General features: G+C 63.3%; 4 protein-coding genes across 6 annotated transcripts; 3 read left to right on the top strand and 1 right to left on the bottom strand.

Annotated features, from left to right (window-relative positions):
- Window positions 1–76: 76 nt before the first annotated feature.
- FBXL16 (F-box and leucine rich repeat protein 16) lies at window positions 77–4,124 on the top strand. Its single transcript, XM_062588498.1, has 5 exons — window positions 77–805; window positions 2,235–2,743; window positions 3,145–3,229; window positions 3,501–3,564; window positions 3,892–4,124. The coding sequence occupies exons 1-5, from the start codon at window positions 101–103 to the stop codon at window positions 4,038–4,040; spliced, it is 1,512 nt and encodes a 503-aa protein (XP_062444482.1). The 5' UTR covers window positions 77–100; the 3' UTR covers window positions 4,041–4,124.
- A 1,315-nt stretch (window positions 4,125–5,439) lies between these two features.
- Window positions 5,440–15,640, top strand: WDR24 (WD repeat domain 24). 2 transcript variants are annotated; one of them, XM_062588356.1, is made up of 10 exons: window positions 5,440–5,459; window positions 7,299–8,278; window positions 8,672–8,849; window positions 9,598–10,273; window positions 11,444–11,559; window positions 12,818–12,939; window positions 13,305–13,409; window positions 13,531–13,868; window positions 14,851–15,035; window positions 15,261–15,640. In XM_062588356.1, exons 2-10 carry the CDS (start codon window positions 7,798–7,800, stop codon window positions 15,427–15,429), a joined length of 2,370 nt encoding a protein of 789 aa, XP_062444340.1. In that variant the 5' UTR covers window positions 5,440–5,459; window positions 7,299–7,797; the 3' UTR covers window positions 15,430–15,640. The 2 variants fall into 2 exon arrangements, with proteins under 2 accessions (XP_062444340.1, XP_062444339.1); XM_062588355.1 differs by lacking the exon at window positions 5,440–5,459 and adding an exon at window positions 6,318–6,380.
- A 262-nt stretch (window positions 15,641–15,902) lies between these two features.
- On the top strand, window positions 15,903–18,081 carry JMJD8 (jumonji domain containing 8). Of its 2 annotated transcripts, none has more exons than XM_062588359.1 (8): window positions 15,903–16,055; window positions 16,380–16,428; window positions 16,616–16,712; window positions 16,836–16,904; window positions 16,993–17,112; window positions 17,223–17,290; window positions 17,404–17,538; window positions 17,690–18,081. In XM_062588359.1, the coding sequence occupies exons 1-8, from the start codon at window positions 15,940–15,942 to the stop codon at window positions 17,768–17,770; spliced, it is 735 nt and encodes a 244-aa protein (XP_062444343.1). In that variant the 5' UTR covers window positions 15,903–15,939; the 3' UTR covers window positions 17,771–18,081. The 2 variants fall into 2 exon arrangements, with proteins under 2 accessions (XP_062444343.1, XP_062444342.1); XM_062588358.1 differs by having other exon boundaries at window positions 17,383–17,538.
- Window positions 18,082–18,933: 852 nt separating this feature from the next.
- On the bottom strand, window positions 18,934–25,873 carry STUB1 (STIP1 homology and U-box containing protein 1). Its single transcript, XM_062588551.1, has 7 exons — window positions 25,652–25,873; window positions 24,057–24,255; window positions 23,241–23,406; window positions 22,645–22,735; window positions 21,303–21,359; window positions 20,659–20,775; window positions 18,934–20,111 (listed from the first exon to the last, which is right to left on the bottom strand). Exons 1-7 carry the CDS (start codon window positions 25,871–25,873, stop codon window positions 19,986–19,988), a joined length of 978 nt encoding a protein of 325 aa, XP_062444535.1. The 3' UTR covers window positions 18,934–19,985.
- Between the last annotated feature and the right edge of the window lie 1,215 nt (window positions 25,874–27,088).

Below are 27,088 nucleotides of genomic sequence, written 5' to 3'. Positions count from 1 at the left end.
ACTGCCTCCTTTCCTGGCCCTCTTCTGTGGTCCTTGGCAGTGAGGGAGCTGGTGCCCATGGCAGCCCCCCACCCCTGTGTTGCAGAGAGACCCGTGGAAGATGTCGAACCAGAGAAACAGCGACACCAAGCCCCCATGTTTGCCCCGCAATGGACTGGTAAAGATCCCCACGCAGCCCAACGGACTCGGCTCTGCCAGCATCACCAAAGGGACCCCTGCCGTGAAAAACCGCCTGTGCCAGCCTTCCTCCGTGCCTGCCATCCTCAGCCCGGCCTTAGCCAACCACAGCGACCTGCCCATACCCAGCCTGGCATCGCCCCTGTCCTTGGCCGCTCTGGCCGGGGTGTCATCCCCTCCCAGCGCCTCCCTGGTGGGACTGAACTCGAGCGAGGCCTCCCCTGGCAAGGAGCAGCCCTCCCCGGAGCAGCTGCCCAGCTCGCTCTCGGAGAGGCAGCTGGCGGTGGACGAGAAGATCCTCAACCGCCTGTTCTGGTACTTTTCAGCCTGCGAGAAGTGTGTGCTGGCACAGGTGTGCAAGGTGTGGCGGAGAGTCCTGTATCAGCCCAAGTTCTGGGTGGGCCTCACGCCTGTCCTGCACACCAAAGAGCTCTACAACATCCTGCCCGGCGGTGAGAAGGAGTTCGTCAGCCTCCAGGGCTTCGCCGTCCGGGGCTTCGACGGCTTCTGCCTCGTGGGCGTCTCTGACCTGGACATTTGTGAGTTCATCGACAACTACCCCCTCTCTAAGAAGGGAGTGAAGTCCATGAGCCTTAAGAGGTCAACCATCACAGATGCAGGGCTGGAGGTAGGTGTCCTCAGCGCTGGCAGGCAGGGCATACGCCCAGCGCCGGCCTGTCTGTGCCATGGGAAGGGAGTAGCCGCTGGACTAGCTACACCACCGTCACCCACAGTCCCCACAAATCACCCTAATGGGAGCTGGCATCACTGCTGGGGCCCAGTACAGACCCCTCACCCTTGGGAGTGCTCCCATCCTCATCTCGCTCCCTAGGAGCACCGTCTCGAGCGGCAGCGCCCTCCTGCCCCATTGCCTTCTCCTCGGCTTCAAGCCTTCCCAGCTGTCGGCCCCGTGTCCTATCCAAGAGCAGCTCAAACATCTCTAGTCAGGAGGGATGATGGAGCCATCCCTGGGGGAGGATCCCTGTGTGTGTGTGGGGGGGATTGTTCTGCCTCCCCCTTGTTCCTCCCTGGTGCCTGCCCAGCATGGCAATGCCGCCCCCCTCCCCAGCAGTGCGGGGCCTGGAGGCACTGGCAGCCTCCGTGGGGCAGTCCCGCCACAGCCGAGTCTGGCTGGAGCGTTTGCCATGGCAGGGAACACACGGCCACCGCCTGTGTTAATGAGAACTCTTAACAGAAACGGATGCGAAAGACATGTTTCGTTGGAGCATGTGAACCCCTGATCACGCATGATCAAGTTTCTTTGGTTCAACGAGTTGCCACTCATCAGATGCACTGCCGTAGCTAACCCCGCGTGCCCACCTTCTCTTCTTCTTTACCAGCCTTGCTTCAGACCTTGAGAAAAAGCAGGCAGGTGCCTGCAGATCCCAGTTGTACTGGGAGCCCTTGCTCTCAGCCACTGACTGCAGGAGCTCTGGCAGGCCTGGCTCTCAGTCCGAGTGTCCCTTCTCTTGGGTGCCGTGGTGTGCAGGACATCTTCCCACCTCTCTTGTGCGATCCTTTCTGGAGAGGCTGCTCTTCCCTGCAACATGGGCTGGGTCCTCCCCAAGCAGGGAACACGCACTGATCCTTCCCGCCCTTCTGACACACAGTGCTGCAGAGCGGGTGCTGCTCCCTGGGGCTCCCAGGCCTCCATGGATGCCCCCTCTTGTCACCCTGCTGATGCTGATATGTGCTATCGGCTCAAGAACAGCTCCAGAGGCGCTGGGAGCTGGGGCAGAACAGGGCCCTGGGAGGAGGTGGAAAAGGATGAACCTCTGCAGTCTGGCTCCAGCACTCGTGGGGGCACAGGGGGCCATAAGCTATTGGGAGTGGGAGAAGGCTGGAAGGGCAAAGGGCTGGTGGCAGTTGAAAGAGTCTGAGGAGGACATAGGAGTTAATTCAGAGCCATATTGGGCCAAGCAGGGGTGTGAAGGTGTCTGGCTGAATCCTCGCTGGCAAGGCAGTGGTGGGAGAGCGGAGGCACTGGCACGGGAGGCTCTGCGGGAGGACTGGGGCTGAGCAGGTGCTGCCTGTGCTGACCGTAAGCCTCTTGCCAGGTGATGCTGGAGCAGATGCAGGGCGTAGTGCGGCTGGAGCTGTCGGGCTGCAATGACTTCACGGAGGCCGGGCTGTGGTCTAGCCTCAATGCTCGCATCACCGCGCTGAGCGTCAGCGACTGCATCAACGTGGCCGACGATGCCATTGCGGCCATCTCCCAGCTCCTGCCCAACCTCACCGAGCTCAACCTGCAGGCCTACCACGTGACGGACACGGCGCTGGCCTACTTCACCGCCAAGCAGGGCTACACCACCCACACCCTCCGCCTCAACTCCTGCTGGGAGATCACCAACCACGGCGTGGTCAACATGGTGCACAGCCTGCCCAACCTGAGTGTCCTCAGCCTCTCGGGCTGCTCCAAGGTGACGGATGACGGTGTGGAGCTGGTGGCTGAAAACCTACGGAAGCTGCGCAGCCTCGACCTGTCCTGGTGCCCTCGCATCACGGACATGGCCCTCGAGTACATCGCCTGCGACCTGCACAAGCTGGAGGAGCTGGTGCTCGATAGGTGAGGCGTCACGTCGGGGTGAGAGTGGGGCCGTGGCAGAGATCGGGGTCTTGTCTTGTCCCCTGGCACCGTGGGAATGGCTACTGGTGCAGTGAGACGGCTGCAGCCTGATCCAGGACTCCACAGCTCCTTCTCCAGGCCATGGGGCTGGTGTACAGCCAGCCCGGGATGTGGGCCCCTCCGCAGGGCTCGGAGCGGGTAAAGTTCTGCTGGGGGCAATTCCTCTCTCCTGCTGAACGTCTGGCCGTGCTCCGGCACAGCAGCACGCCACCCCCTCGATGAAGGTCCCTGTTTTGTGGAGAGCCTCCCCGGCTGAACTCCCTCTGGGTTGCAGCAGCACCCCGCTCCCTCAGCTTGGTGGCAGTGGCCAGCCAGCCCTGATACCCTGGTTTCCCTGGCAGGTGTGTGCGGATCACCGACACTGGCCTCAGCTACCTGTCCACCATGTCGTCCCTGCGGAGCCTGTACCTGCGCTGGTGCTGCCAGGTAGGCAGGGGGGTGTGGGAGGGCCTGGGGCACTCATCCTGCCCGTGTCTGGGGGCCCACAGACATGTCCTGCTTGGCTGAATGGCATGGGGGGCGCAGGAGAGGAGCGCTCCCTTCCCACAGCGCGGCCTGCCCCACCTGCTTTGTGCAGCCCCTGGCATGGGCCACATGAGCCCACCGGGCCAGCCAAAGAGCCTGCCTGGCACTGGGAGCCACGTGGCTGCTTGGCACCGTGCTGGGACGAGGGATCTCACCCCCTTTTCCTTCCTAGGTGCAAGACTTTGGCCTGAAGCATCTCCTGAGCATGGGAAGTTTGCGGCTCTTGTCTCTCGCCGGTGAGACCCGTGCGCTGCTTTGTCCTTGGCCTAGGCACCGTGATCCCTGTGCGGGGAAGCGGGAGGACAGGGCGAGTCTGTGCGTGGGGACAGGGACAGACCCCTTGGGACAGGCTCAAGACAGAACTGGGATGTCCTGTGCCACCGGTCCCGGTGGCATCGCCCCCTCGGCATGGTGGTGCAACCCTTCCCAGTGGGCTCCTGCTGGACGCCAGGGTGGAAAAGCCCCCCGTTCCTGCCCAGGCTCCACAGGGATGGGTGCTGGGGGTGCTGAGCACCCCTGGCCCTGGCCAACTCTGCTGACAGCGCCGCGGTTTCTGCCTGCAGGTTGCCCCTTGCTGACCACCACGGGCCTCTCGGGGCTGGTGCAGCTGCAGGAGCTGGAGGAGCTGGAGCTGACCAACTGCCCCGGCGCCACCCCGGAGCTCTTCAAGTACTTCTCCCAGCACCTGCCGTGCTGCATGGTGATCGAATAAGCTGCTTTGCTGCCAGGACTGGCCTGTCCGTGGAGTCGTCTTCTCCAGTCCCAATCCAGCACTGACCCAACCAAGCCGCGTCGTCGTCTGACATCACCGAACTGATTCCTTTCTGTTCGGGGGAAAAGGTGCAAAAGACGCTGTCGATTTAAGCAACCCACGTGTAAAGCAAACCAAAAGTCCCTCCCATCTACACATTGGGCACGGGCGCCCGCAGAGAGACCTGTTGCTCCGGTGAGGGGCGGGGGACGGGGGCAGCCCCCTCGCCGCAGCCCCGCCGGGGCGCCTGTAAATTCCCCGCGTCCCAGCCATCTGTCGTCTCGTCGTCTTCGTCGCGGTCTGTCCCACACAACCCTGACAAATGGACAAGCAAACTGCCAAAAACCCAAACGGACGGAGGCAAGCGAGGAAGGGGGCAGCCGCGCCGCCGGCTCTCCCGCGCTCGGCACCCAGGGGGCTGCGAGGGACGGAGGGGGAGGGGGAGAAGGAGGAGGAGGAAGAGGAGAAGGAGGAGGAGGGATGCTGCCGGCGGGCGCCCTCGAAGGCGGCCGAGCCGGCACCCACCGGGCTCGCCGGCCGCGGGAGCCGGCCGGGCGCCCCGAGCCGCAGGCGAAGCCCCGGAGGAGCCGCGACCGGCGCTCGTGGCCACCGGCCCGGCGCCCCCGGGAGCCCCGCGACGGCGGCGGCGGCGGGCGGCCCGCTCCTGCCGCGCCGCGCCGGCCCCCTCCACCCGCCGCCCTCGCATGCTCGCTCGCTTCAGGTCCGCGGTAAGGAAGGCGCCGGCGCCGCCCCGCGCCCCGCCGGCCCGCTCGGGCTGCGGCCCCGGCTACGGCCCGCACGGGCCCCCCGGCGGCGGCGGGCGGCAGCGCGGCTGCCCCGGCACCGCGGCGCGCTCCCCGCCGGGCCGCCGGCGCCCGGGGCCGGCCGGGGGCTCCGCGGGCGCGGAGCACTTGCCACCTCAGGACACAGAGCCGCCGCGGCTCTTCCAGCCTCTAAAGCCATGGCCCGGGCGCCGCCGGCCCCGGCAGGACGCCGCTCGCCCCGCGCCCGGCCCCGCCGCCGCGGCAGCCGGGGGGGCGCGGCGGCGCCGGGCCGAGCCCGCCCCGCGGACGCTTTCGGTCGATCCCTTTGGGTTTGTTTTGCCTTTGTAACGAACGGGAACGAACTGCTGTACCAACCGCCGCCGGCTCTGGCTGCCTGCTCCGCCCGCGCCGCCCCGCCGGGGCCGCTCCCCGCCCGCCCCCGAGCAGCGCCCGAGGCTGGGACGGCCCCGCCGGCCGCGAGGGAGACGGAAGCGGGGCGGAGGGACCCGACCCGGGCACCGCGGGGACCGCGCTGGTCCTCCCCGGCCACGTCGGAGGGCGCCCGGAGCCGCGGCGCTCCGCTCCCGGGAGCCCCGCCGCGGCGTGGCCCCCCCCGGTGAGGCCCCCATGTCTGCACCGCCGCGGGGGCAGGCGCCCCACTGCACCTCCCCACGCCAGGGCACCCCAAACCCAGCGGGTGCCCCAACAGCCCCCAGGGCACCTCCTCACACCGGGGCAGCCCACCGCCGTGCACCCCGTAGCCCCCAGGGCCCCCCCACCCCACTGCACCTCCAAATCCTCCAGGGTTGCCCCCCCCGTGCTCCCTTATGTCCTGCATGCCCCCCTACTCCAGGGCACCCCTGTTCCCCCAGGCAGACCCCAGAGCACCCCCACATCCCTGCATATCCCCCCGTGCATTCTGAGCCCCCAGGGCTGCCCTATATCCTCCTATGCACCCCCACACCACGCTGTCCCCAAGAAGCGCGCTCTAGAGCACCCCGATACCCCCCATCCCCCCTATGCACCCCAGAGCACCCTCCATACCCCATATGCAGTTGCGTGCTGCATGTGCCCCCCCCACCCCGCAGCACCCCCATCTCCCCTCCACGCGCCCCCAGCGCACCCCTATGTGTCAGACACCCCTCACCCCGGTGTACCCCAAACCCCCTATATTCCCCAGGCCCCCCCCGTGCGCCCTGGCGGACCCTCGGCCTCGCGCACCCACTCCCCCCCCTCCGCAACATCGCCGCGCGGCGCCGCGCCGCGCCGGGCTAGTCCGGGGGGGGGCGGGGCCTGTCCAGGGGCGGAGCCCGTCCAGGGGGCGGGGCTTGTCCAGGGGCGGGGCTTACTCCAGGGGGGCGAGGGCTTGTCCGGGGGCGTGGCTTGTCGGGGGGGGGCGAGGGCTTGTTCCGGGGGCGGGGCTTGCCCCGAGGGGCGGGGCTTGTTCCGGGGCGGGGCGCGGCGCGCCGTTTCCGGGGCGGCGGGGCCTGCTCGGCGCGCGCTGCCGGTGGCTCGGCGCCCGCAGACGGGCTGCGGGGTATGAGCGGGGCTGGCGCGTGTCGAGGGGCCTGCGGGAGGCCCAGAGAGGGCTCTGGGGCAGGGGGAAGCTCTGTAGGTAGTTGTGGGGCCCTGAGGGGGCTGTTGTGCAGCAAGGGGAGCTCTGGGGCATCAAGGGGTCTGTGGGGCTGGGAGAGGCCCTGAGGGGGGCTGTGGGGCAGTAGGGGGCTCTACAGGTAGTTGTGGGGCTCGGAGGGGGGCTGTGGGGCAGGGGGAAGCTCTGTAGGTAGTTGTGGGGCTCGGAGGGGGGCTGTGGGGCAGGGGGAAGCCCTGTAGGTGGTTGTGGGGCCCTGAGGGGGGCTGTGGGGCAGGAGGAGGGGCCGTAGGTAGTTTTGGGGCTCTGAGTGAGGGCTGTGAGGCAGGAGGGGAAGCTGTGAGGTATTGGGGGCTGTGGGGCAGAAGGGGTCTCTGTAGGTGACTGTAGGGCTCTGAGTGGGGGCTGGGGATCAGAGGAGACGGGGGGGCTGTGGGGGCAGGGGGCTGGCAGTGAGGGCAGGGCAACGCCAGGGCTGGGCTCGGCTGGGCCCTGGGGGCGCAGGGCTGCGGGCACCGCGGAGGCCTCCCCGGACCCCCAGGGCAGCCCAGGCCGCCTGCGCACTGCCAGCATCTGTGGCTGTGCATCCATGGGGCAGCCTGTCCCGGGGCTCTGGAGCGAGGTCAGCCTGCCAGCGTGCCGTGTCCTGGGGGTCCTCCTCGCAGCGGTGAGAACGTGGGGCAAACAGGGCCTGGGACAGCGATGGGGAGAGCTGCTCCCCTGCGAGGCGAGCCCCAGCACCCTGCCCTGAGCCTGCCTCTGTGGCACTGGGGGTGCTGTGAGGGCTGTAGGCAGCAGGGTGCAGGCAGCTGCTGGCACCGGTCTCCTAGAGAAGCAGTGAAACTCTTCCTGTGGTGTTTGCAGGGATTTGGCGCACAAAGAGAAGTCTGCAGCCTCTCTGCGCCTGGCCTCTTGCTGCTGGAGCCATGACTTGCCTTGGTCCCCATCACCGTGGTTGACTTTCCATGGCAAGCTGTCCACGAGAGCATCGGCCAAGAGCTGCTTTCATAAGCAGAGCGTCTCTTAGGTGTTTGGTTAGAGGAGGAAACCAGAAACCTTGAAAAGGCTTTCAGGAATTCCCTGAAAAGCAGTTACAGAAGACAAACACGAGGAGAGGCCAAGTGTGGAGCTGGATCTCTCTCCACTCTGCTTTAGTCTCTCCACCTTCACAGGCGGTCAATGTGGTCACCAAAAGCTACAGACAAAGCCACCTGGGCCTGCTAGGAGCTGCGGGAGCCGAGCCCTTCTCTTCCCAGCTCTGGCTGAGGCGGAGCAGGGCGGCTGTGTGAGTGTGAATGCGGCCTGCGGAGACACAAGCCTCAGAGCCCGCTCCTGGAGAGCAGAGTCCGTGCCGAGGACAGCCATGGAGAAAATGGCCAGGGTTACCACCGCCCTGGGGGGCAACGCCATCACGGGGCGGACCATGTTCTGCCACCTTGATGCGCCTGCCAATGCCATCAGTGTGTGCCGTGATGCTGCCCAGGTGGTGGTGGCTGGCCGCAACATCTTCAAGATCTATTCTATCGAGGAGGACCAGTTTGTGGAGAAGTTGAACCTCCGTGTCGGCCGCAAACCCTCATTGAACTTCAGCTGTGCAGACGTGGTTTGGCACCAGATGGATGAGAACTTGCTGGCTACAGCTGCCACCAATGGTGTGGTTGTCACCTGGAACTTGGGCAAGCCGTCCCGCAACAAGCAGGACCAGCTGTTCACAGAGCACAAGCGCACTGTTAACAAGGTCTGCTTCCACCCCACCGAAGTGTACATGCTCCTCAGTGGCTCCCAGGATGGCTACATGAAATGCTTTGACCTCCGCAAGAAGGACTCTGTGAGCACCTTCTCTGGTAAGACCTCAGCCTGCTCTTTACTCTTCCACCCTAGTGAGTTGCAGAGATTGGAGTCTTTGCACTTTTCCAGTATCCAGGAGGAGGGTTCGCTCCGGACACAGTGTCTGGAACAGGCGGGGAGGGGGCTGAGAGTCATTTTGCTTCACTTCGAGGTCACTGCTTGGCAGGGGGCTGAGTAGGACTTGGCAGGGCTGGTTCCACGTGGGAAGGTAGAAGGTGATTGCATCTACACCAGTTTCCTCTTCTCTCTGGGCTAGCGAGGCCTGTATTTATTCCAGCTGTGGTGCTGGGACCTGGATGGGACTGCTGGGGATTAGAGCATTGGTGCAGTGAGGCAGTGGCTTTGCTGGGGCTCTGTTACATCAGGTCTCGATTTCTCTCCCTGCTCAGGCCAGTCGGAGAGTGTGCGTGACGTACAGTTCAGCATCCGTGACTACTTCACCTTCGCTGCCACCTTTGAGAATGGGAACGTGCAGCTGTGGGACATTCGCCGGCCAGACCGCTACGAGAGGATGTTCACGGCCCACAACGGGCCCGTGTTCTGCTGTGACTGGCACCCAGAGGACAGGTTTGTGCTGGGCTGGGCCTGACCAGCCTCTTGGCCTTGGTTGAGACAGCCACTGGGGAAGCTGGCAAATGAGGCCCTCAAAATAGGGTCAGTGAGTTCCTGGAGAAAGCAGGGTCTCCCGTACTCTGGCCTCTTACGTCACAGGCTCTGCTGTGGTGGACGAAGGTAGGAGCAATTATTACTCTGATTCCTTGAGCCTTTTTACAAATCAGGGATTCCTGTGGATTGCTAATGGTTAGGTAAACGCAGCCTACTGCTAGCAAGCTGCTGCCTTGCTGCTCGTGTCTGGTGCGCTGCAGTGCTGCAGCTCCTGGCTTGCTTGCTGCCAGGCAGTGCTGATGTTCTTTGCAAGCTGAGCCACTGAAATGTATTCAGACTGGCCTTTATCTCTGCTGTCCGTGACAGGCAAAAAACATGGGTGGGCGGGACAGGTGTGTCTAGGAGTCCTCTAGATGAGTGTTGTTCTGAAGATATAGAGTGTTAAACGATGAGGAGGACGGATGTTGCCTGGCCCAGTTGTTTGAGAGCAGAGGCGTTAGGACAGTGTGTGGGAGGCCCTGATTGCAGCCTGGCTGCCTCCCTTGGCACAAAGTGCAGCTCAGCTGGCCAGCCTGTCCTGACACGCAGTTGCACCTGGGTTGCGAGCACCATCCACTCCCTGTGCTTGGGCCGGAAAAGAGGGATGAACAGCCACACATCCAAGGCCAACCCAGGGTGGCCTCACCATGTTTCTCCATCCTTCTCCCAGGGGCTGGCTGGCAACAGGTGGCCGAGATAAGATGGTGAAGGTGTGGGACATGAACACCACGCGGGCAAAGGAGATCTACTGTGTGCAGACCATCGCCTCTGTGGCCCGGGTGAAGTGGCGCCCAGAGTGCAAGCACCATATCGCCACCTGCTCCATGATGGTTGACCACAACATCTACGTGTGGGATGTGCGGCGTCCCTTCATCCCCTCCGCCATGTTCGAGGAGCATAAGGATGTTACCACAGGCATCGTGTGGCGTCACCTTCATGACCCGTATTTCCTCCTCTCAGGCTCCAAGGACAGCACCTTGTACCAGCACATCTTCAAGGACGCCAGCCAGCCCATCGACCGGGCCAACCCCGAGGGGCTGTGCTACAGTCTCTATGGAGACCTGGCCTTTGCTGCCAAAGAGAGCCTCATCACCTCTGACTCCAACCGCAAGCCCTACATTGGGGACCGGCGCCATCCCATCTTTTTCAAGCGCAAGCTGGACCCCACGGAGCAGTTTGAGTACATCTCCTCCTCAAGTGCCCTCAGCGTCTTTGAGACGGACGTGGAGAGCGGCAGTATGGACTGGTTTGTCCACACAGCCAAGCAGTACGCACTGGCTGGCAGGCCCCTGGCCGAGCTCTGTGACCATAATGCCAAGGTGGCCAAGGGTTTAGACCGCAACCAGGTGAGCGTAGGGCAGGGAGGGCTCTGTCGCACTGACCAGGCCCCGAGCCCCTTTCCTCCCGTGTGCCCCTTGTGGGGTGCCTGCTTGCAGCCCACTGCGCCCAGGTGGCGGAGAGGGATGCTGCAAGGTGGGAGCTGCTCCTGAGGACTGTCACTTGTGAGTCCCATGCCCTGGCCTTGCCCTGCCCCAGGCATGTCCCATTTGTGGGATGGGGAAGGGGCCATACCTCTGCCCTGGGCAGATCCGTGGAGAGGGGCTGGGTTGATGCTGGGACCGCCAGCTCTCCCCGCTGGCGGTTCTTTTTCCTCTAGTGTGTCTTTTCTCATGTTCCTCAAGATCCTGCTGTTTCTGCCAGCCTCTTCCAGCCCTCCCCTGCTGCCGTCCCCTTCTTCAGCTGGGTTTTTCCACTCTCATCTCCTTTATTTTCTACTTCTAGTCCTTCACACCCAGGGAGACTCGTGACACAGATTTGACCTGGTCCCAAGGTTGACAGATGCTGTCAGGAGACCTGCCACCCTAGCTCGATGGGAGCTTGACTCTGGCTCATAGTGTCTCTTCTCCATCCATTTCTTCCTCTCTACATTCTGGCTGTCCCTGGGAGGTTTCCCTCCACTCTGGCAGCAGACCTGTAACTGTTGCCTACAACAAGCATAACTGCAGTTTTGTGCCTGGAAATTTGACACCCCTGAGAGCTTGCCCAGCTCAGCAACGTACACTGGTCGTTTGGAGTCAGGCGTGTGGCTGCATAGGCCTGGCCTAGGTAGACTCCAGTGGCGGCATTTGTATGCCTTTGCTGGGCTATGCCTGTGGGACGGGCAGGACAGATGGGAATGTGTAGCTGTGTTTAGAGACTGATCAGAAAGAGGAAAAAAAAGATTTGAAGAAAAAGCCTGGCTCCCTGCTGGATCAAGCACTATTTCAGGGGAGGTGGCAATGACTATTTGTTGAAATCTTCTGTGGCTTCAGGAGACCTGCTTTTCCCCCTGGATGTGACAGGAGATCTGGGGTGGGCTGGAGTGACAGCACTGTTTTGGCTGTCATGGCAGCACTGGTGTGAGGGAGCAGAGCCTGAGAAGGTCCTTGTGCACTACCAGTTCCTGCACTCACCCCACGGCTCTGTTCTGCTCCTCAGCTAGCAGGACGGTCTAACTTCCCTCTCCTCTGGGATAGGTGGCTCAAACGTGGACGATGCTGCGAATCATCTATTCCAGCCTCGGCACTGTGTCCTCTGCTAATCTCAACCACAGCATAGGGAAAGGCAGCACCACCCTCCCGCTTATGAACAGGTAAGGGCTGCCTTGGGATGGCAGGAGCCGAACCGAACTGTGTAATGGCTTGGGGTAGCTCCAGGAATGGGATATCAGAACGGAGACAGCTCCCTTCCTAGGCTGGAGTTGCTGGACTGGAACAAGGATGGCTCTCCCTGAGCCTCAAGCTGCCCGAAGGCCCTATCGTGCAGGTTTGCAGGTTGGCATCATTTGAATGCTGCCCTTTCTCTCACGTAGGTGTGAGATGCGAGTGGCCAGCCTGGCCTCAGGCCTTGGGTGCGGGCGATTCACACGTGGGCTCCCTTTTCTCTTTGAAGCGAAGTTTGGAGCAGGCTGTAGTGGGATGTAAGGCTGCTGTGGTCTGTTGTTTAACCAGTGAGTTGTAGTCTGAGGCTGTGACCGTGGTTTGGGGTGAAGAACCCTTGTCTCACCACTGGAGCCAGAGCTGCTGCTGGCTAATGCTGGTGCAGGGAAAGGACCCTTACCTTTCAAAGGGAGAGGGCAGCTCGGCTTCGCAAGCAAAGTGGCTTGTTGGCATGAAGAACCCCATTGTGGGTTGATGAAGCAGGAAAACTTGTTTCTCCTCTTTTGAATGACATAAAACTGATGAGTGAGGACTTCAAATTAGTTCTCAAATCTTGTAGGACCTGCTTCCCAGATGACTGGCGTAAACTTGAATAGCATCAAAGAAAACACTTCCATCAGGCAATCTCTCTGCATCCAGACAGGTCGTTGTAAATACTGCAGTAACTTAGAAGCAGCAAACTGAAGAGCGCAGTTCTCCCTTGTTTCCATTCAGTTCCTTTCCACCTCAGTGTAGCTTGAGAGCAGTCATGTGTAACAAACAGCAACTCATCTTGTAGAAGGGCAGCTCCTTGCTAACCCACTTCTAAGGCGAATGTGAGCGTTAAGAAATAGCTCAGGAGGCTGTGCTCAGCTTGAAAGTTGTCTAAGGAAATCTTTGCAGATGCCTTTATGGTGAGTGCAGAGAGATGCCAGACTTTGAGAAATGACAGTGGTAACAATTGCAGTGTGTATAATATATATATATATGTGTGTGTGTGTGTATATATATATATATATATATATACACACACACTATATATATTTTTTTAAGTTACAGAGTGGGGAGAACTGACTTTTTTGCTCCCAGGAGAATCACCATGTGTTTCTGCTTTCAAGTCAATTGGAAACCTATATCGAGGCTGTTTGCTGTCTAGAATGGAAGCTGTAAACTTCTGTAGCCTTTAAATTAAGCAAATGGCTTATTTTCCAGCTTTAACCTGAAAGACATCCCCTCTGGGCTAGGCAGTGAGTCGAGACTGGATCGCAGTAAAGGAGAGAGCCGCACGGAAAATATCCTCATGGATTCATCCTCCACCTTGATCAACAATGAGGGTAACATTTCTGGGGCAGGCACAGGCCACAGTCCACATGCTGGGGAGCTTCTTGGGGCAAAGCCCAAGTCCTGTGGTTGTCCCCTTCTCAGCTGATGCCTGATGGCAGAGTCCCAGCCACAGACAGCTTTGGTGCGGGAGGGATCTGGTCTCAGTGAAGCAGGCTGAGCCCTGGGGGCTGCGGAAGGACAATTGATCCCTGTGACCACCACGGTGGCAGCAGTGGGTGCTGCAGACGCAACCACAGTGGAGCTGGGTGAACCGGCTGGCTCAGACGCAGCCTGATGCATTGGGTCATGGGACAGGGATGTGCTTTTGGCTGTGTGGCTAATGACAATATGCTGACCTCTTTTTCTGGGCACGCAGACAACGAGGAGACAGAGGGCAGTGATGTCCCTGCTGACTATCTGCTGGGGGATGTGGAAGGGGATGAGGATGATCTGTACATGATGGACCATGAGAACCCCCATGGTGAGTGTACTACTACTGAGAGGTGTGTTGCCTGTTGCAGCTGTGTTGCTGGATATTTTTCCTGGCCTTTCCCTGTCCATGACACAAGCTCTGCTGATAGAAACGGTGCTTCTCCTTACAGCTGAAGAACAAGAATACAGCCTTCCCCAGGAAGCCTTCCCCCTGCGCCATGAAATCGTGGACAACCCATCAGCCTTGGACCACTTGCAGGACAAGGCTGACTCCCCTCACGTCAGCGGCAACGAGGCCGAGACGGTGTCGCTGACACCTGTGGAGTCTTTCTCCCTCATCTCCATCTCTCACTCGCTCTATGAGAACCGTCTGCCCTCCGACTTTTTCAGCCCCATTGTGCGGGACACGCTGCTCTTCTACGCGGAGCAGGGTGACGTGCAGACAGCCGTATCGGTGCTCATTGTGCTGGGAGACCGCATCCGCAAGGAGATCGATGAGCAGACCCAGGTACCCGCAGGGAAGCTGACAAAACCATCTCAGCTGCCCCCTTCCTGCTCGCATCGTGGGTTATGCTGCCTCTTCCTCCCAGTTTCTTCCCTGAGAATTCCCTTCCTGGAGGGCTGTATAGATAGGTGCAGGTGTCCACCCCATAGGGGGCAAATCTCAACGCCCATCAGCTGCACCGTTGTACCCTGCCGTTGTGCTGCATGCTGCAAGTCTGAAGCGTTGCAAGAGAGTAGGTTGCCCTGAAGACAGTTCATGTGCATTTCTACCTGGGCCATGGCAAGAGATGCGTTGAGACCATCTCCTTTTCTAGCATCTCTGATGCAGGAGATCTGGCAGTTCCCTGTGGAAAAAAGTGCAGTTGCCCTGTGAACCAGGGAAGGGCTGTGGAGCCTGGGGCCGAGACGCTCCTTGCTGAGGCCACGGGGCAGGTGCCTCTGTGGGTGGCAGTTGCCACTGCTGTTAGCTAACACCTTTCACCATGTCGCAGCAGGGCTGAGGAGTGAACTGAGTCCTCCTTTCAGGGCTGATGTAGCAACTCCGCATCAGTGCAATAGGTGTGACCATGAGGTGATTTATCCAAATGAAACGGGGTCCTGCCTGGCCTGGGCAGCTCCCCTCTCCTCCAGCCTTTACCAGAGCATCTCTAAGCCTGGGAGGGCAGCTCTTCCGCCAGGACTCCTGGTAGCCAGCTGGCTCCTGGAGGCAGGAGTTTTGCTCTGTACTGCCAGTCCTGGCAGGGGTAGTGGAGCCTGGCCTGATGGTCTCCCAGGAGGTTCTGTGTCAGGCTTGGGTGGTGTCTGCAGAGCTGGGAAGAAGGGAAGTGTCCTGTCCCATTGATTTGGGGAAGGGACCTCTCTGCAGCCCTGTAGAGCAGTTCTGCTGGGGTGGGGGGGATCTTGGCTTTTGGGGAGCTGACCCTGCTGCTGGGATCACCAGGCAGAGGTGGGGGAATCGGGGCTCAGCTATGTGTGGCCATTCCTAGGAGCACTGGTACACGTCTTACATCGACCTGCTGCAGCGCTTCCAGCTCTGGAACATCTCCAACGAGGTGATCAAGCTGAGCACGTGCCGTGCCATCAACTGCCTCAACCAGGCCTCCACCACCCTGCACATCAACTGCAGCAACTGCAAGCGGCCCATGAGCAACAGGGGCTGGATCTGCGACAGGTGAGGGTGGTGCCACCCTGGGCAGGCAGCGGCACAGCGTCCCGGGCACTGAGGCGAAGGGGCAGAGCCCAGGCACGTCCCTTGTTCCTCCAAGCTGCGGTAGCACATGCCCTGCCCTGCCTCCCAGAACCAGCTCTGCCCCGGGAGGAGGGGGGTCGTGTCCTTGGCTGTTTTCCCCTTCCCGGGGGTTTCGCCTCGTGCCCTGACCGTCTCCTCTCCGGACAGGTGTCGGCAGTGTGCCAGCATGTGCGCCGTGTGCCACCACGTGGTGAAGGGGCTCTTCGTGTGGTGCCAGGGCTGCAGCCACGGCGGACACCTCCAGCACATCATGAAGTGGCTGGAGACGAGCTCGCACTGCCCGGCAGGCTGCGGCCACCTCTGCGAGTACACCTGAGCCGCCGGGCCGCCCCGGCCGCCGGGCGGCAGCGGGCGCCGTGGGGGGAAGGCGGGCGCCGTGGGGGGCCCTGCGGCGCCGGAGCCCCTCCGCCCTTCCTCGCTGTGTTTGTTTCCGTGAGCACTCTGTAAATAGCCGCCCGTGGGGCCGCGCCGGGCTCCGCGCGTGGTTTTGCCCTGCATTAAAACAGCGCGGAGCGAGCTCCGGGCCGGCGGCCGTGGCCCCGCGCGCCGGGGGCGGGGGGGGCGCAGCAGCCGCGGCGCGCGCGGCCCCTTTAAGACGCGGCCCGCCGGGACACGTGGTTCGGGGGCGGCAGCCAATGGGGGCGCTGCGGCGCGCGGGGCCTGCCGGGAAGCGCAGTCCGCGGTCGGGCGGGGGCCGCGATGGCGGCGCGGCGGCGGCTGCCGCTGCTGGCCTGGGCCTGGGCCTGGGCCGCGGGCTGCGCCGCCTCGCCGGGCGGCGGCTGGTAAGGGCGCGGCGGGGCGGGCGGGCGGCCCGGGGCCGAGCCCGATGCGCGATAGCGAGCGGAGGCTCCGTTGCAGGGCGGCGGGCGCGCTGCCCGAGGAGGAGCGGTGCACCGTGGAGCGGGCCGACGCCTCCCTCACCTACGCTCGCTTCCTCCAGCGGTACGGGCCGCTCGGCGCTGGGGGTGGGGCCGCCCCAGTGCCCCCGGGGGCGGGGAGGGAAGTCAGGGGCCGGGCCCTGGTGCCCCCGGGGGGGAGGTCGGGGGTCGGGTCCTGGAGGAGAGCTTGCGGGGGGGAGGTTGGGGGCACGGCATGGGGGGAGGTCGGGGGTCGGGCCCCGGGGCGGGGGGGTTGGGGGCACGGCATGGGGGGAGGTCAGGGGTCGGGCCCCGGGGGGAGGTTGGGGGCAGGGCCTCGGTGCCCCCGAAGGGAGGCGAGGGTCGGGCCCGTTAGGAGACCCCGGCGTGCTCTCTCTGTAACGCCCAGGTTCGCCTTCTCCCGGCCTGTCATCATCCGTGGGGCCACCGACAACTCGGTGAGTGCCAGGGGGCCCGGGGGTGGCTGTGCTGAGTCAGCAGGGGGCTGGGGCGAGCTGTGCTCAAGCCCTGCCGTGGGGCCCAGGGCCCCTGCCTCGGCTGTGTCCCTACCAGGGTGGGGAGGTGGCAGTGCCGCTGCCCCATCCCAGCAGGTCCCGGGCCCCTGACACCGCGGTGCCCTCGCAGGTGTTCCAGGCGCTCTGCGCCAAGGACAAGCTGCTGGCCGCCTTCGGGGACCGCCTGGTGCGCCTCAGCACGGCCAACACCTACTCCTACCGCAAAGGTGAGGGCTGGGCAGCCGCGCCTCGGGGGCACAGCGCCCTGCCGGGAACGAGCACCCGAGGGGGCGTTCAGCAGGGCTGGCTAGGTGGGGAGCGTGTTTCTCAGCTCTGCTCCTGCCTTGCAGTGGACGTGCCGTTCCAGGAGTACGTGGAACATCTGCTGAAGCCCCAGGACCTGGCCACGCTGGGTAGCGGTAGGTAACGAGGTCCTGCAGGCCCGCTCTCTCCAGGCAGCACCCAGGGCCTCACCAGCCGTAACGCAACCATCTCCTTCCCCCACAGATACCCTCTACTTCTTTGGGGACAACAACTTCACCGAGTGGGGCCCACTCTTCCAGGAGTATGTGCCTCCTCCCTTTCACATTCCAGGCACCAGAGGTGCCTACAGCTTTGGGATCGCAGGTCAGTGCCAGGACAGGCCACAGGCAACGGCACAGGGCGCTGGCAGCCCTGTGGCTGGACAGAAGGGGGTGGGGGTTCCCAACACCACCTCTCTCCCATGCTCTCCACAGGCTCTGGCTCAGGTGTTCCTTTTCACTGGCATGGCCCTGGTTACTCAGAGGTGATCTTCGGCAGGAAGGTGAGAACTGAGCCCTGCGGGGAAGGCCAGGAGGGGAAAGTGGATCTCTCTTGACAGCTGGAGCGAGAGAGGAGCTGGAAGTCACCCTGGAGCTGAGGCTCCCTGTCTTTCAGCGCTGGTTTCTGTACCCACCGGATAAAACGCCGCATTTCCACCCCAACGAGACAACGCTGGCCTGGCTCCATCACACGTATCCCACCTTGCCACCGGAGGAGCGGCCTCTGGAGTGCACCATCCACCCTGGGGAGGTGAGTGCTGTGCCCGGCCCTGAGCCAGCCTCTCTGCAGGGAGGGAGCGCGCAGGGCTGGGTGAGCGGCGTGCAGAGCCGAGGGGGAGCGCGGGAACCTCGCACCCAGAGAAGGCAGGAGCCAGTGGGAGCCCCCAGCTCTCTCCCCACAGGTCCTGTATTTCCCAGACCGCTGGTGGCACGCCACGCTCAACCTGGACACGAGCGTCTTCATCTCCACGTTTCTGGGGTAAAGCCAGGAACGCAACCTGCCCTGCCCTGCCAGGACTCGCCACCGGGCCCGGCCCTGTGCCCGAGGACACGCTGCCCTCCGCCCCGCCACGTCCTGTATGCCGTGAGCCTGACGTGGGCTCTGTGCCAGAGCAGCCATCCGCTACGCAGAGGTGGCCCGGCAGCTCCGGCTCCTGCAGCTGTGCGCGAAGGGCAGGGCCAGCCACGTCCTGCTCAAATATTGGTATAAGGACCAAGTACCTGAAGAAGTTTGGGTGTTTACTGTTCTCCTTCCTCTCATTTGGATTAAAATTTTATGTATGTTCTGTCATAACTCCTTGTGTATTTCTGCATCCCAGCTACCAAAGCTCAGGAAAAAGAGAGGAGCTGTGGTAATCCCAAGCCATGCAGCCCAGGAGGGCAGGGTAGGCCTCGGCTTGCAAGCAGCTGCAGCTGTTTGCTCTATGCCCCTATACTGGAGTTAAATGGCCTTTGCTGGAAGAGCCAGGCCCCTCACGGGGGGCAGTAGGAAAGCCTCTTCCTTGAGCTTAAGTGATACCAAGTCAGCCAGAGGCTGAAGGGAACCGGGCCTGAGCCTGGTGCCTTGCCTGGATTTTACAAACCGGAACATTGTATCTCTCCTTTGCAGTGATGCTCTGCTCGAGGGTGGGCAGAGATCTGGCAGCTGCAGCTGTTACATCCCTTACCTTGCCCTTCCCATCAGACTGGAGCCCCCCCAGCAGCACCTGTTGCTGGTTTCTGCTAGCTCAGCTGTCAGCCAGGCCCTCTGCCCTGACTGCCTCCCCGCCTCCCCGCAGCCCCCAGCGAGCAGCTGCAGCAACCTCCCTCGAGGCAGCACCACAGCAGCCTGGCCGGGTTCAATCTGAGCAGGGCCTGGGTGCCTCCCGTGCCATGGCCCAGTCCTGTTCCAGGCCAAGAGCATCTCAGGGGAGCTGCAGTGTCTATGACGGGTTGGATATAAAAAGCTCAAATGCATCAGAGCAAAATTCAGAGCCATCCAATACCAGCGATGGGAGACAGGCATCACCCACTGCCAACCTTCCCAAGGGAGGTGGCAGCAGGCATTACCTCCGTAGGGCTCAGGGTCTGGCACAACTGGAAGGCAACCAGTTTTCTCCCACCTCTCACAGTCGGAGACTGGTGCAATCATGAAACATTCAAGCTATTTTCACATTTATTGCTGAATTATTTATTGATGTTGGCAAACTTACTTTCAGAGAGTGCTCAAAAGCCAGGCAGGCTATAGGCCAACCATACAGCAAACCTTCCAACAACCAAAATGCTTTAGCCTCAGTCTCTTTTTTCTTTTTTTTTCCTTTTTTTTTTTTTTCCTTTTTTTTTTAAGGGATTTAATTAAAAGGAATATGAACTTTAACCTGGATGCTTGTTCATGGGCAACTACAGTCCCAGGGCTGACAGGAGAGGGGAAGCGCAAGGACAACTCTTCCAGCCAAGGGGCAGTGGTTTCCCAGAAAAAACCCAAAGTCAGTGTTTGTAAAGTACAGGTTGGTCTCCCATCCCCGGCACATGGCTATTTACAGGCAACTAAGACACAATACTACTGGACAGACAGGAGCTGGAATGGATAGGGAAAGAACTATGTACAGTGAGAGGGGACCAGGCCAGATCAGCACGGGAAGCACTAAGTGCTCGTCCAAGCAAGCTCCTCGCCCGTCACAGAGCCGGGCTCTTGCTGCAGCACCTCCCCGGAGCAGGGCTCACGCCGAGGGCGGGGAGCGGTCTTTGGAGATTGTCAGCTGCCGTAGCAGAGGAGGGTCCCTTCTCTCTGGGCGATGAAGATGCTGGTTAGACCTTCTGGGCCACCACAACAAGCCACTGTTCCTTCTCCAAACCGCCGGCCAGGCCTTCCTCCAAGCACCGCGTTCCTGCCGAGCTGAGTGCTCCCCTCCTCGGCCCGGCCCGGGCCCCAGCCAAGGCCATTTCGCTTCTGCCCACCCTGCCTCGGGGACCCAGTGGAGAAAGGAGCCTTCGTGCCTGTCCAGCCCGCTGCGGTTTCTTAGGACGGGGAGATGACAGCGTACCCTAGCCCAGCACTGCCAATGGGTCTCTGGGCACCCAGAGCGGAGGGGAACAGACAGAGAGTGAGTAAGGCATGGTGCCAGCCCAGCGAGAGCAGTCTGCAGCAGAGCACGCCTGTGCTGCCGCAGCTGGAGTGGCAGGGAGCATCCAGGCAGGCCAGCTTCGCCCCCGTGGCTGTCAATAATCTTCCACCCAGCCATTTTCCGATATGAATGCGTCTATCACCTCCTTCATAGCAAGGTTGGGGATCAGCTGGTCTTGGGTCAAAGGACTCCGCGTCACAGGATCAAAGTGCCCCACGCGCTGCAAAGAAAGACAGACACGCGTGTGAACTGGTTACTCCACAGAGCCAGCAATCTCGGCCCTCGGGCACAGCCGCACGGCTCGCTCGGCCCCGGGTCGCAATTAGATGGTTTAATGCAACACACAGACACATCCTTGTGCTCGTGAGGCCAGAGCATCTCTGCTGCTGCAGGGCGGAGAGCAGCACGGAAGGAGCACTTCAGTTAGAGCCCGCCAGTGTGACCACTGCCATCTTTGCTGCCCTGGCACCGCAGCGGGGAGCAGCACTGGGAGGTACCAGGGAGCAGCACTGGGAGGTACCGGGCACCAAACCCGCTGAAGGCTCAAACTGATTTGACTGCTCAAAAATCAGCCCACATGGGCAGATGCCTTCATGCTCAAGGCTAGGCCTGGTACAGCCTGCAACCCTCCCCCCCCAAGGTGAAGAAGAACAGAGGTGGACTGCGATGCCCTCCTCCATGTGAAAGGTCCCACGAAGCAGGCACAGAGCTCAGCAGGTCACTGCCGGCTGCCCAGGGCTCTCCCGCCATCCCCAGCCCGGTGGTACCTGGAGATGTTCCTCTATATCCTTCCTGTCGTACGTAATCCCGCTGGGTGTGATGCAGGGCTCTCTCATCAACTCAAAACTGATCTTCCCGCACAGGTAGTCCGGGATGTCCCGCTTCTGGCTCAAGACAAGCAGAGTTGGAGTTAGGAGACGGGTGAATGCAGCAAAGAAAAAAAAAGAGCTGAGAGGCGTCGCTGAAGGTATAAGTGGACGAAGAGCTGCAGCAGCAGCCCGGAGGGGGACTAGCTACCTCGGGCACGTACTTCCTCTCTTCACTGCTCACCAGGAGCTGATTTCCACATCTCTGCATCCCAAGGCTTCCTGGTCCCTCCAGCTGGCCTTAAAACCAGTCCCATTAAAGCCTCTCCTTTTGCCACTGACACAGGCTGTGTGAGCCTCCCTGGGCTCTGCCCCCAGCATCAGCTCAGCGCTGGCTCTCGGTGCAGGCCAGAGGGAACTCGCAAACTCCCCACCAGCCTGATACCCCAGCCTGTCTCTGAAAGAGGTGGAGGAGGGAAGGGGTGAAAATTCAAACCACAGCTTCACCTTGGTCCTGCGGACTAAATCACGTTTAAAGCGAGCAGTTCTAGGGTGGGAGCACTCTGCCAGACCAGCAAGGCACACACATGCAGGTACACTCTCACCTTCCTCTTCTCATCCACTTGAGAGAACAGCTCGTCCATGTCTGCCAGGTACTTGTCCTGAAAGAGAAAACCTTTTTGCTGAGGAGAGAGTACAGCATCACTATGGGAAGTATCACAGAATTGGTCAGGTTGGAAGGGACCTCTGGAGGTCACCTAGTCCAGCCCCCCCTGCTCAAAGTAAGAGATTCCCTGATGCTTCCCATCCCGCGGACGCTCTGGGCTCCAGGGCACGTTGCAGGGCTCCACATCCCAGCGCCTCCCGGCGCTCAGCTCCAGGGAAGCACCTTCATGCAGGGTGTGCAGCCCTTCAAAAAGGCCTCAGCGGGCAGTGGTGCAGACCCAGGGCCAGACCCAGGGCCAGACCCAGCGTGGGCCAGAGATCTGGTCACAGCTCCTCACGCCGGCAGCCCCTGCAGTGCACACCTTGCCACCTGCACTCACAACCCTCGGCTGAGTCACAGCGGCATTTGCGCAGCTTCAGGCTGGCCTGGATGGTAGAAGTGATCCAGCTTAAAAATAACCGTCCTTCGCAGGGCTATTTTTATCCTTGGATTAGTCCCTGCTGTGAGGCGCCGTGCGGACCCACGCACGGCTGTACACACGTGGCTGAGGGGGCGGGAGCCACTCGCCTTGCACTGCCACCAGGGCACCAACAGGTACAACATCCGCTGGAGCACAGAACGCACCGACAAGCAGGCGCCCAGCTCTGCTGCCAGGCCGCCCCGGGCGCGGACGGACGACAAGGGCTGCCAGCGCGGGGGCAGCTGTCACAGGACCACGCTGGGGGGGGACGACGAGGGGAGAAAGTCCAGCAAGAGCAGTTCACAGGGCTGCTAAAGCCACAAAACCAATGTTGGAAAGGCCCTGCTCTGTCCAGGGCAGCGCAGCACGGTGAGGTGTTCAGAGCACCACGCACTGCTCACGCTCTCCGGGCCCGGCTGCGCACAGCCCGGATTCCCCAGCAGTAACTCGCGCGGCGGCTGCTCCGGAGCCGTGGCTCCGGCGCCAAGTCCCACCTGCCTCCGCTCGGCTAGGGGGAGCACGCGTCGAAATGGCATCTCTTGACTTCTGCCTCTGCGATCGCAGCCCCTGAGCTGCAGCAGAGGGTCAGGCAGCGGCTGCAGCCAGGCCTTTCCCGAGGTGGCCCGGGGGCTGCCAGAGGCTCTGCAGCAGGCCAGGGCAAAGCTCCAGCCCGCAAGCGCTCCCACAGCGCTTCCCGGCCTCACCGGGCGTCCCGCAGGAGGAAGGGCCGGCACGCTTCCCCGGCCTGCTGCCTGGGACACCCCTAAGCCCAGGCGCTTCCCAGAGGCTCACGTATGCAGTGTGGGGAGATGCCACTCACATGTTTGGCTTCAATGTTGGCCAGCTGAGCTCGGCTCCGACTGTCATCCGCACTTTCTTCTTGCTGAGTCTTTCGGCATTCAGCCAGCTCCCTAAGACAGAGGTGCGAGAAGTCACCACAGAGATCAGCAGCAAGAAACACCACACTGAGAAGGAATAATCTCTGCCTTCCCTGCTCTCGCTAACCTAGCTCTAGGGCTGGGCTTTCTAGGAGGCAGCGGCACTGTCCGCAGACCTGGGCAGCCCCAGCAGTTTTAATTTCACGGCACGAGAAGATGTTTCCAGGGGCTTGTTTCTTCTCCTGTTCCCTACACGTTTTTTTCCACGACAGGATCACACAAACAGCATCCCTCTTTCCGTGCCTTAGGGCTCAGCCATATGTGAAGCCAAGTAGCCCCCAGGCCAGAGCGGGGCTTGCGCAAGATGGAGCTACTGGGGCTACCGGCACAGGCCCCAGCCCCGTGCCGCGTTCAGCTCACCGCAGCCCCATGCCATGCTGTGCCGCTCCAGCCCGCAGCTCCCAGCCGCTGGGGCTTCCCGCCGCGGCTGCCGCACGGCCCTAAGCGGAGGTGCCCCTGCTGCTCCGGCCCGCGTTACCTCTCCTTCTCTGCCATGATGAGCTTGGTCAGGTAGGAGTGCAGCTCGTTTTCCTGGTTGATCCGCTTCTCCTCGATGCTGTTCCAGCGCTTCTTCTTGGCGATGCGCAGTGCGCTGGGAATGTCGTCTCCGAAATTCAGCCGCTGCTCCTTGGCGAGGTTGTAGGCTGGGGAGAGAACAGGCCTCTCAGAGCCGGGGAGGAAGCCCGGCTAAGAGCGGCGTGCGGGCCCGCGACACAGAGCCACCAGCGACTTCCTTCTTGCCAGCCCGCCGCCGGCCTCTTCCCAGAGGAAGGGCAGAGAGGACACAGCACCGTTTGGGCTGCTCGCGGCAGCGGCGGCCGGGACGCTGCCGCTCAGAGCGGCCGAACAAGCGGGCAGTCCTCGGGCTACGGCCCCGCCAAGCGCCCCCAGGCAGCCGCTGCTCGGCGCACGGGCTTCTAAGCTGCTCGGAAGGCAACGGCTGCAGCGCGGCCACAGATCTCGTTACCTGGGAGGGGAATGCGCCTCCCTCCCGCCGGCGTCCCAGGGAGCCTTCCAGACACTCCTCCCAGGAGTAACATGACAGGACTGCACCTAACTCCAGTTTCTCTTCTTTGCCTTTGCTGCTAGCCAAATGCAGCTACTAATTCAGCAAGTAAACAGCAGATCCCTTACAACTGTGTTTTTTAAGGGGAGAAACATCTCTCTTGCTCCTGAGCAGCTAAGAACGGCTGGTATCTTGCCCGCAGGATCCCCCCTGCTAGGGGCAAGGTCTCGGCAGCCTCTCCACGTCAGTCACAGCTCAGCACCCGCCTTGCAGGCCGCTGCTGCTCACCTCTCTGCAGGTTTGCAATGGCTTCGTCGTAATTCTCCATCTCCATCTGGCACTGGCCCAGGAAGAAGTGAGCTTTCACGGACTGGCTGTCCAGCTCCAGGGCCCGCTTGCAGTCTGCCAGCGCCTTATCGTGCTGCTGCATCTTCAGGTAACACAAGGCTCGGTTGGTGTAGTACACGGCCACCAAGGGATTGCGGTTCTGGAAGGAGACGGCATGTTACGGACAGAGCATCAAGCCTTTCGCCAGCGTCACGGGGCGGCATGTCGCTGCTCCAGCCACCACGGCTACGTGCGGCGGCGAAAACACCGCCAGAGGCTGCAGAGCCCGGGCAAACAACCTGCTGCATCTGTGCACTTTCCCCCTTACTATATACAGCCAGGTTTGAGGCACGGGGGTGGAGCCTGCTGCCAGCAGCCTTCCACGTGGGCAAGCTGCTGAGCCCCTGCCCGGGGGCGCCGGGCGCCGGGAGCCCCGGGCACGGAGCAGCGGGAGGGGGGCGAGCCGCAGGGGCTCCGCGGCGCTTGCTAAGCGAGCGGCAGGTCGGCTCCGTGCGAGAGGCCAGCGGCTGGGCTTCCCCGCGCCCCCCGCTCCTCGCCAGGCTACCCCAGCCGGCCTAGGGGCACCGGCACAGCCTGGCCGCCACGGGGACGGGACAGCGAGGCTCGCTCGCTGCGCCGGTACGCGTGGCACGAGCGACACAACCGGCCCCGGGGGCACGAGCACGGGGAGGTCCAGGCCAGGCGTCACCGCGACCGGCGGCCCCGGGAGGGGACGTTCGCCCACGGCGTGACACAGAGCCCACGCGCCGCGACGGCTCCACGTGAGAACTGGCTTTGCGAGGAGCCAGCGCCCCGGGGAGCGCTGAGTCAGGGCACCCCGAGCGCCGCGGCAGCACGCCCCCACCGTCCCCCTCGCCGCCCCAGCTCACCGGGGCCACGGGAGGGCTCGGACCCCCTGCCCCGGGGCCGGCCCCACGGCGCAGGGGCAGCCTGCCCCTCGCTGTGCCCCTCCTGCCCCCCTGCCACCCCACACCCACTGCCACCATGGCCCAGCGGGCGCAGCTGCCCTGGCCCCACAGGTTCCCCCAGCCTGGGGACATGGGGGTGGACAGGTACAGCGTGTGGGGGGAAGGATGGGATGACACAGGCCAGGCCTAGGGACATGGGGGGGGGGCAGGGGACATGCAGGGACGGGGGACAGGCCAGGCCTGGGGATGTGGAGGTGGGGGTGAGGAGGCCAGGCCTGGGGACGTCAGGGGGGGCAGAGCAGGGGACATTGGGGGGGCAGGGACAGGCCAGGCCTGGGGACACGTCGGGGGAGGCCAGAGCAGGGACATGCGGGGGGCAGGGCCAGGCCTGGCCTGGGGACATTGGGGAGGGGGGGACGACAGGCCTAGGGACACTGAGGGGAAGGGCCAGGCCCGGGCCAGGCCAGGGGACATTATGGAGGCCAGACCCGGGCAGGGGACGGATGTTTGGGTTGGGGCCAGGCCCGGCAGGGGACGTCGGGGGGGGGGGGGGGGGGGCTGGGGGACCGCCGGGCCGGGCCGAGCCGGGCCGGGCCGCCCGGGGGCGCCGGGCGCGGCGACACTCACGATGGCGCGGCCGTAGCAGGCGGCGGCCTCGGGGTACTTGCGGCCCACGAAGAGCCGGTTGCCCTGCTCCTTGTGCTCCTGCGCGCTGTGGCTCTTCTCGGGGCTGCCGGGGCCGCCGGGGCCGCCGCCGCCCGCGCCGCCCCGCGGCCCCGCGCCCGGCCCCGCCGCGCCGCCGGGCCCCGCGCCCGCCGCGCCGCCCTCCTTCTCCTCCTTCCCCTTCATGGCGCCGCCGCCGCCGCCGCCGCGCTGCCCCCCGCCCGGCCCCGCCGCGCCGGCGGCTCCGCTCGCGGCCGCGCACTGCGACAGCGCCGCCGCGCCCCGCCCCGGCCCGGCCCGGCCCGGCCCGGCTCGGCCCGGCCCGGCCCAGCCCGGCCGCGCGCTTCCGGGGCGGGCGGCGGCGGCGGCGGGCGGGGCGGCGTCGCGGCGGCGGCGGCGGGTGCGCGGGGGAGGGGGCGCATGGGGCGGGGGGCGCTGCGGCGGGGCTGCATGAGGCGCTGGGGGGTGCGGGAGGGGGTGGGGTGCTTGACGGGGGGTGTGTGCGGGAGTTGCGGGAGGGTGGGGGTGAAGGGGGGTGCGGGAGGTGTGGGGTGCTTGACGGGGGGTGTGTGCGGGAGTTGCGGGGGGGTGGGGGTGCAGGGGGGTGCGGGAGGTGTGGGTGCTTGACGGGGGGTATGTGCGGGAGTTGCGGAGGGTGGGGGTGAAGGGGGGTGCGGGAGGTGTGGGGTGCTTGACGGGGGGTATGTGCGGGAGTTGCGGGGGGGGGTAGGGTGTAAGGGGGGTGCGGGAGGTGTGGGGTGCTTGACGGGGGTATGTGCGGGAGTTGCGGGGGGGTGGGGGTGCAGGGGGTGCGGGAGGTGTGGGGTGCTTGACGGGGGGTGTGTGCGGGAGTTGCGGGAGGGTGGGGGTGAAGGGGGGTGCGGGAGGGGTGGGGTGCTTGACGGGGGGTATGTGCGGGAGTTGCGGGGGGGGTAGGGTGTAAGGGGGGTGCGGGAGGTGTGGGGTGCTTGACGGGGGTATGTGCGGGAGTTGCGGGGGGGTGGGGGTGCAGGGGGGTGCGGGAGGTGTGGGGTGCTTGACGGGGGGTGTGTGCGGGAGTTGCGGGGGGGTGGGGGTGCAGGGGGGTGCGGGAGGTGTGGGGTGCTTGACGGGGGGTGTGTGCGGGAGTTGCGGGGGGGGTAGGGGTGTAGGGGGGGTGCTGGAGGTGTGGGGTGCTTGACGGGGGTGTGTGCGGGAGTTGCGGTGGGTTGGGGGTGCATGAGGGCGCGGGAGGTGTGGGGTGTTTGACAGGGGGTGTGTGCATGAGGTGCTGGGGCTGTGCATGGGGTTAGGGGTGCATGGGGGTGCAGCAGATGTGGTGCTTGTGCTTGGCAGGGGGTGCAGGAGGTGCTGTGGGGTGCATGGGGTGTGAGGTGCTTGGGGGGTGCATGGGGGTGCTAG

Source organism: Rhea pennata, chromosome 15 (assembly GCF_028389875.1).
Source record: "Rhea pennata isolate bPtePen1 chromosome 15, bPtePen1.pri, whole genome shotgun sequence".
NCBI lineage: Eukaryota > Metazoa > Chordata > Aves > Rheiformes > Rheidae > Rhea > Rhea pennata.
Note: the sequence above shows the minus strand (reverse complement) of the source record. Positions and strands in the feature narration are given on the sequence as shown.

Coding starts and splice junctions, on each gene's coding strand:
- JMJD8 (XM_062588358.1), top strand. CDS start 15,940: ATGCGCGATAGCGAGCGGAGGCTCCGTTGCAGGGCGGCGGGCGCGCTG. Junction 16,429..16,615: donor GTGGGGCCACCGACAACTCG/GTGAGTGCCAGG, acceptor GTGCCCTCGCAG/GTGTTCCAGGCGCTCTGCGC. Junction 17,291..17,382: donor AGGTGATCTTCGGCAGGAAG/GTGAGAACTGAG, acceptor GTCACCCTGGAG/CTGAGGCTCCCTGTCTTTCA.
- FBXL16 (XM_062588498.1), top strand. CDS start 101: ATGTCGAACCAGAGAAACAGCGACACCAAGCCCCCATGTTTGCCCCGC. Junction 2,744..3,144: donor GAGGAGCTGGTGCTCGATAG/GTGAGGCGTCAC, acceptor TTTCCCTGGCAG/GTGTGTGCGGATCACCGACA. Junction 3,565..3,891: donor GCGGCTCTTGTCTCTCGCCG/GTGAGACCCGTG, acceptor TTCTGCCTGCAG/GTTGCCCCTTGCTGACCACC.
- WDR24 (XM_062588356.1), top strand. CDS start 7,798: ATGGAGAAAATGGCCAGGGTTACCACCGCCCTGGGGGGCAACGCCATC. Junction 10,274..11,443: donor AGGGTTTAGACCGCAACCAG/GTGAGCGTAGGG, acceptor CCTCTGGGATAG/GTGGCTCAAACGTGGACGAT. Junction 13,869..14,850: donor AGATCGATGAGCAGACCCAG/GTACCCGCAGGG, acceptor GGCCATTCCTAG/GAGCACTGGTACACGTCTTA.
- STUB1 (XM_062588551.1), bottom strand. CDS start 25,873: ATGAAGGGGAAGGAGGAGAAGGAGGGCGGCGCGGCGGGCGCGGGGCCC. Junction 22,736..23,240: donor ATCATGGCAGAGAAGGAGAG/GTAACGCGGGCC, acceptor CCTCTGTCTTAG/GGAGCTGGCTGAATGCCGAA. Junction 21,360..22,644: donor CCAACATTGAAGCCAAACAT/GTGAGTGGCATC, acceptor TTTCTCTTTCAG/GACAAGTACCTGGCAGACAT.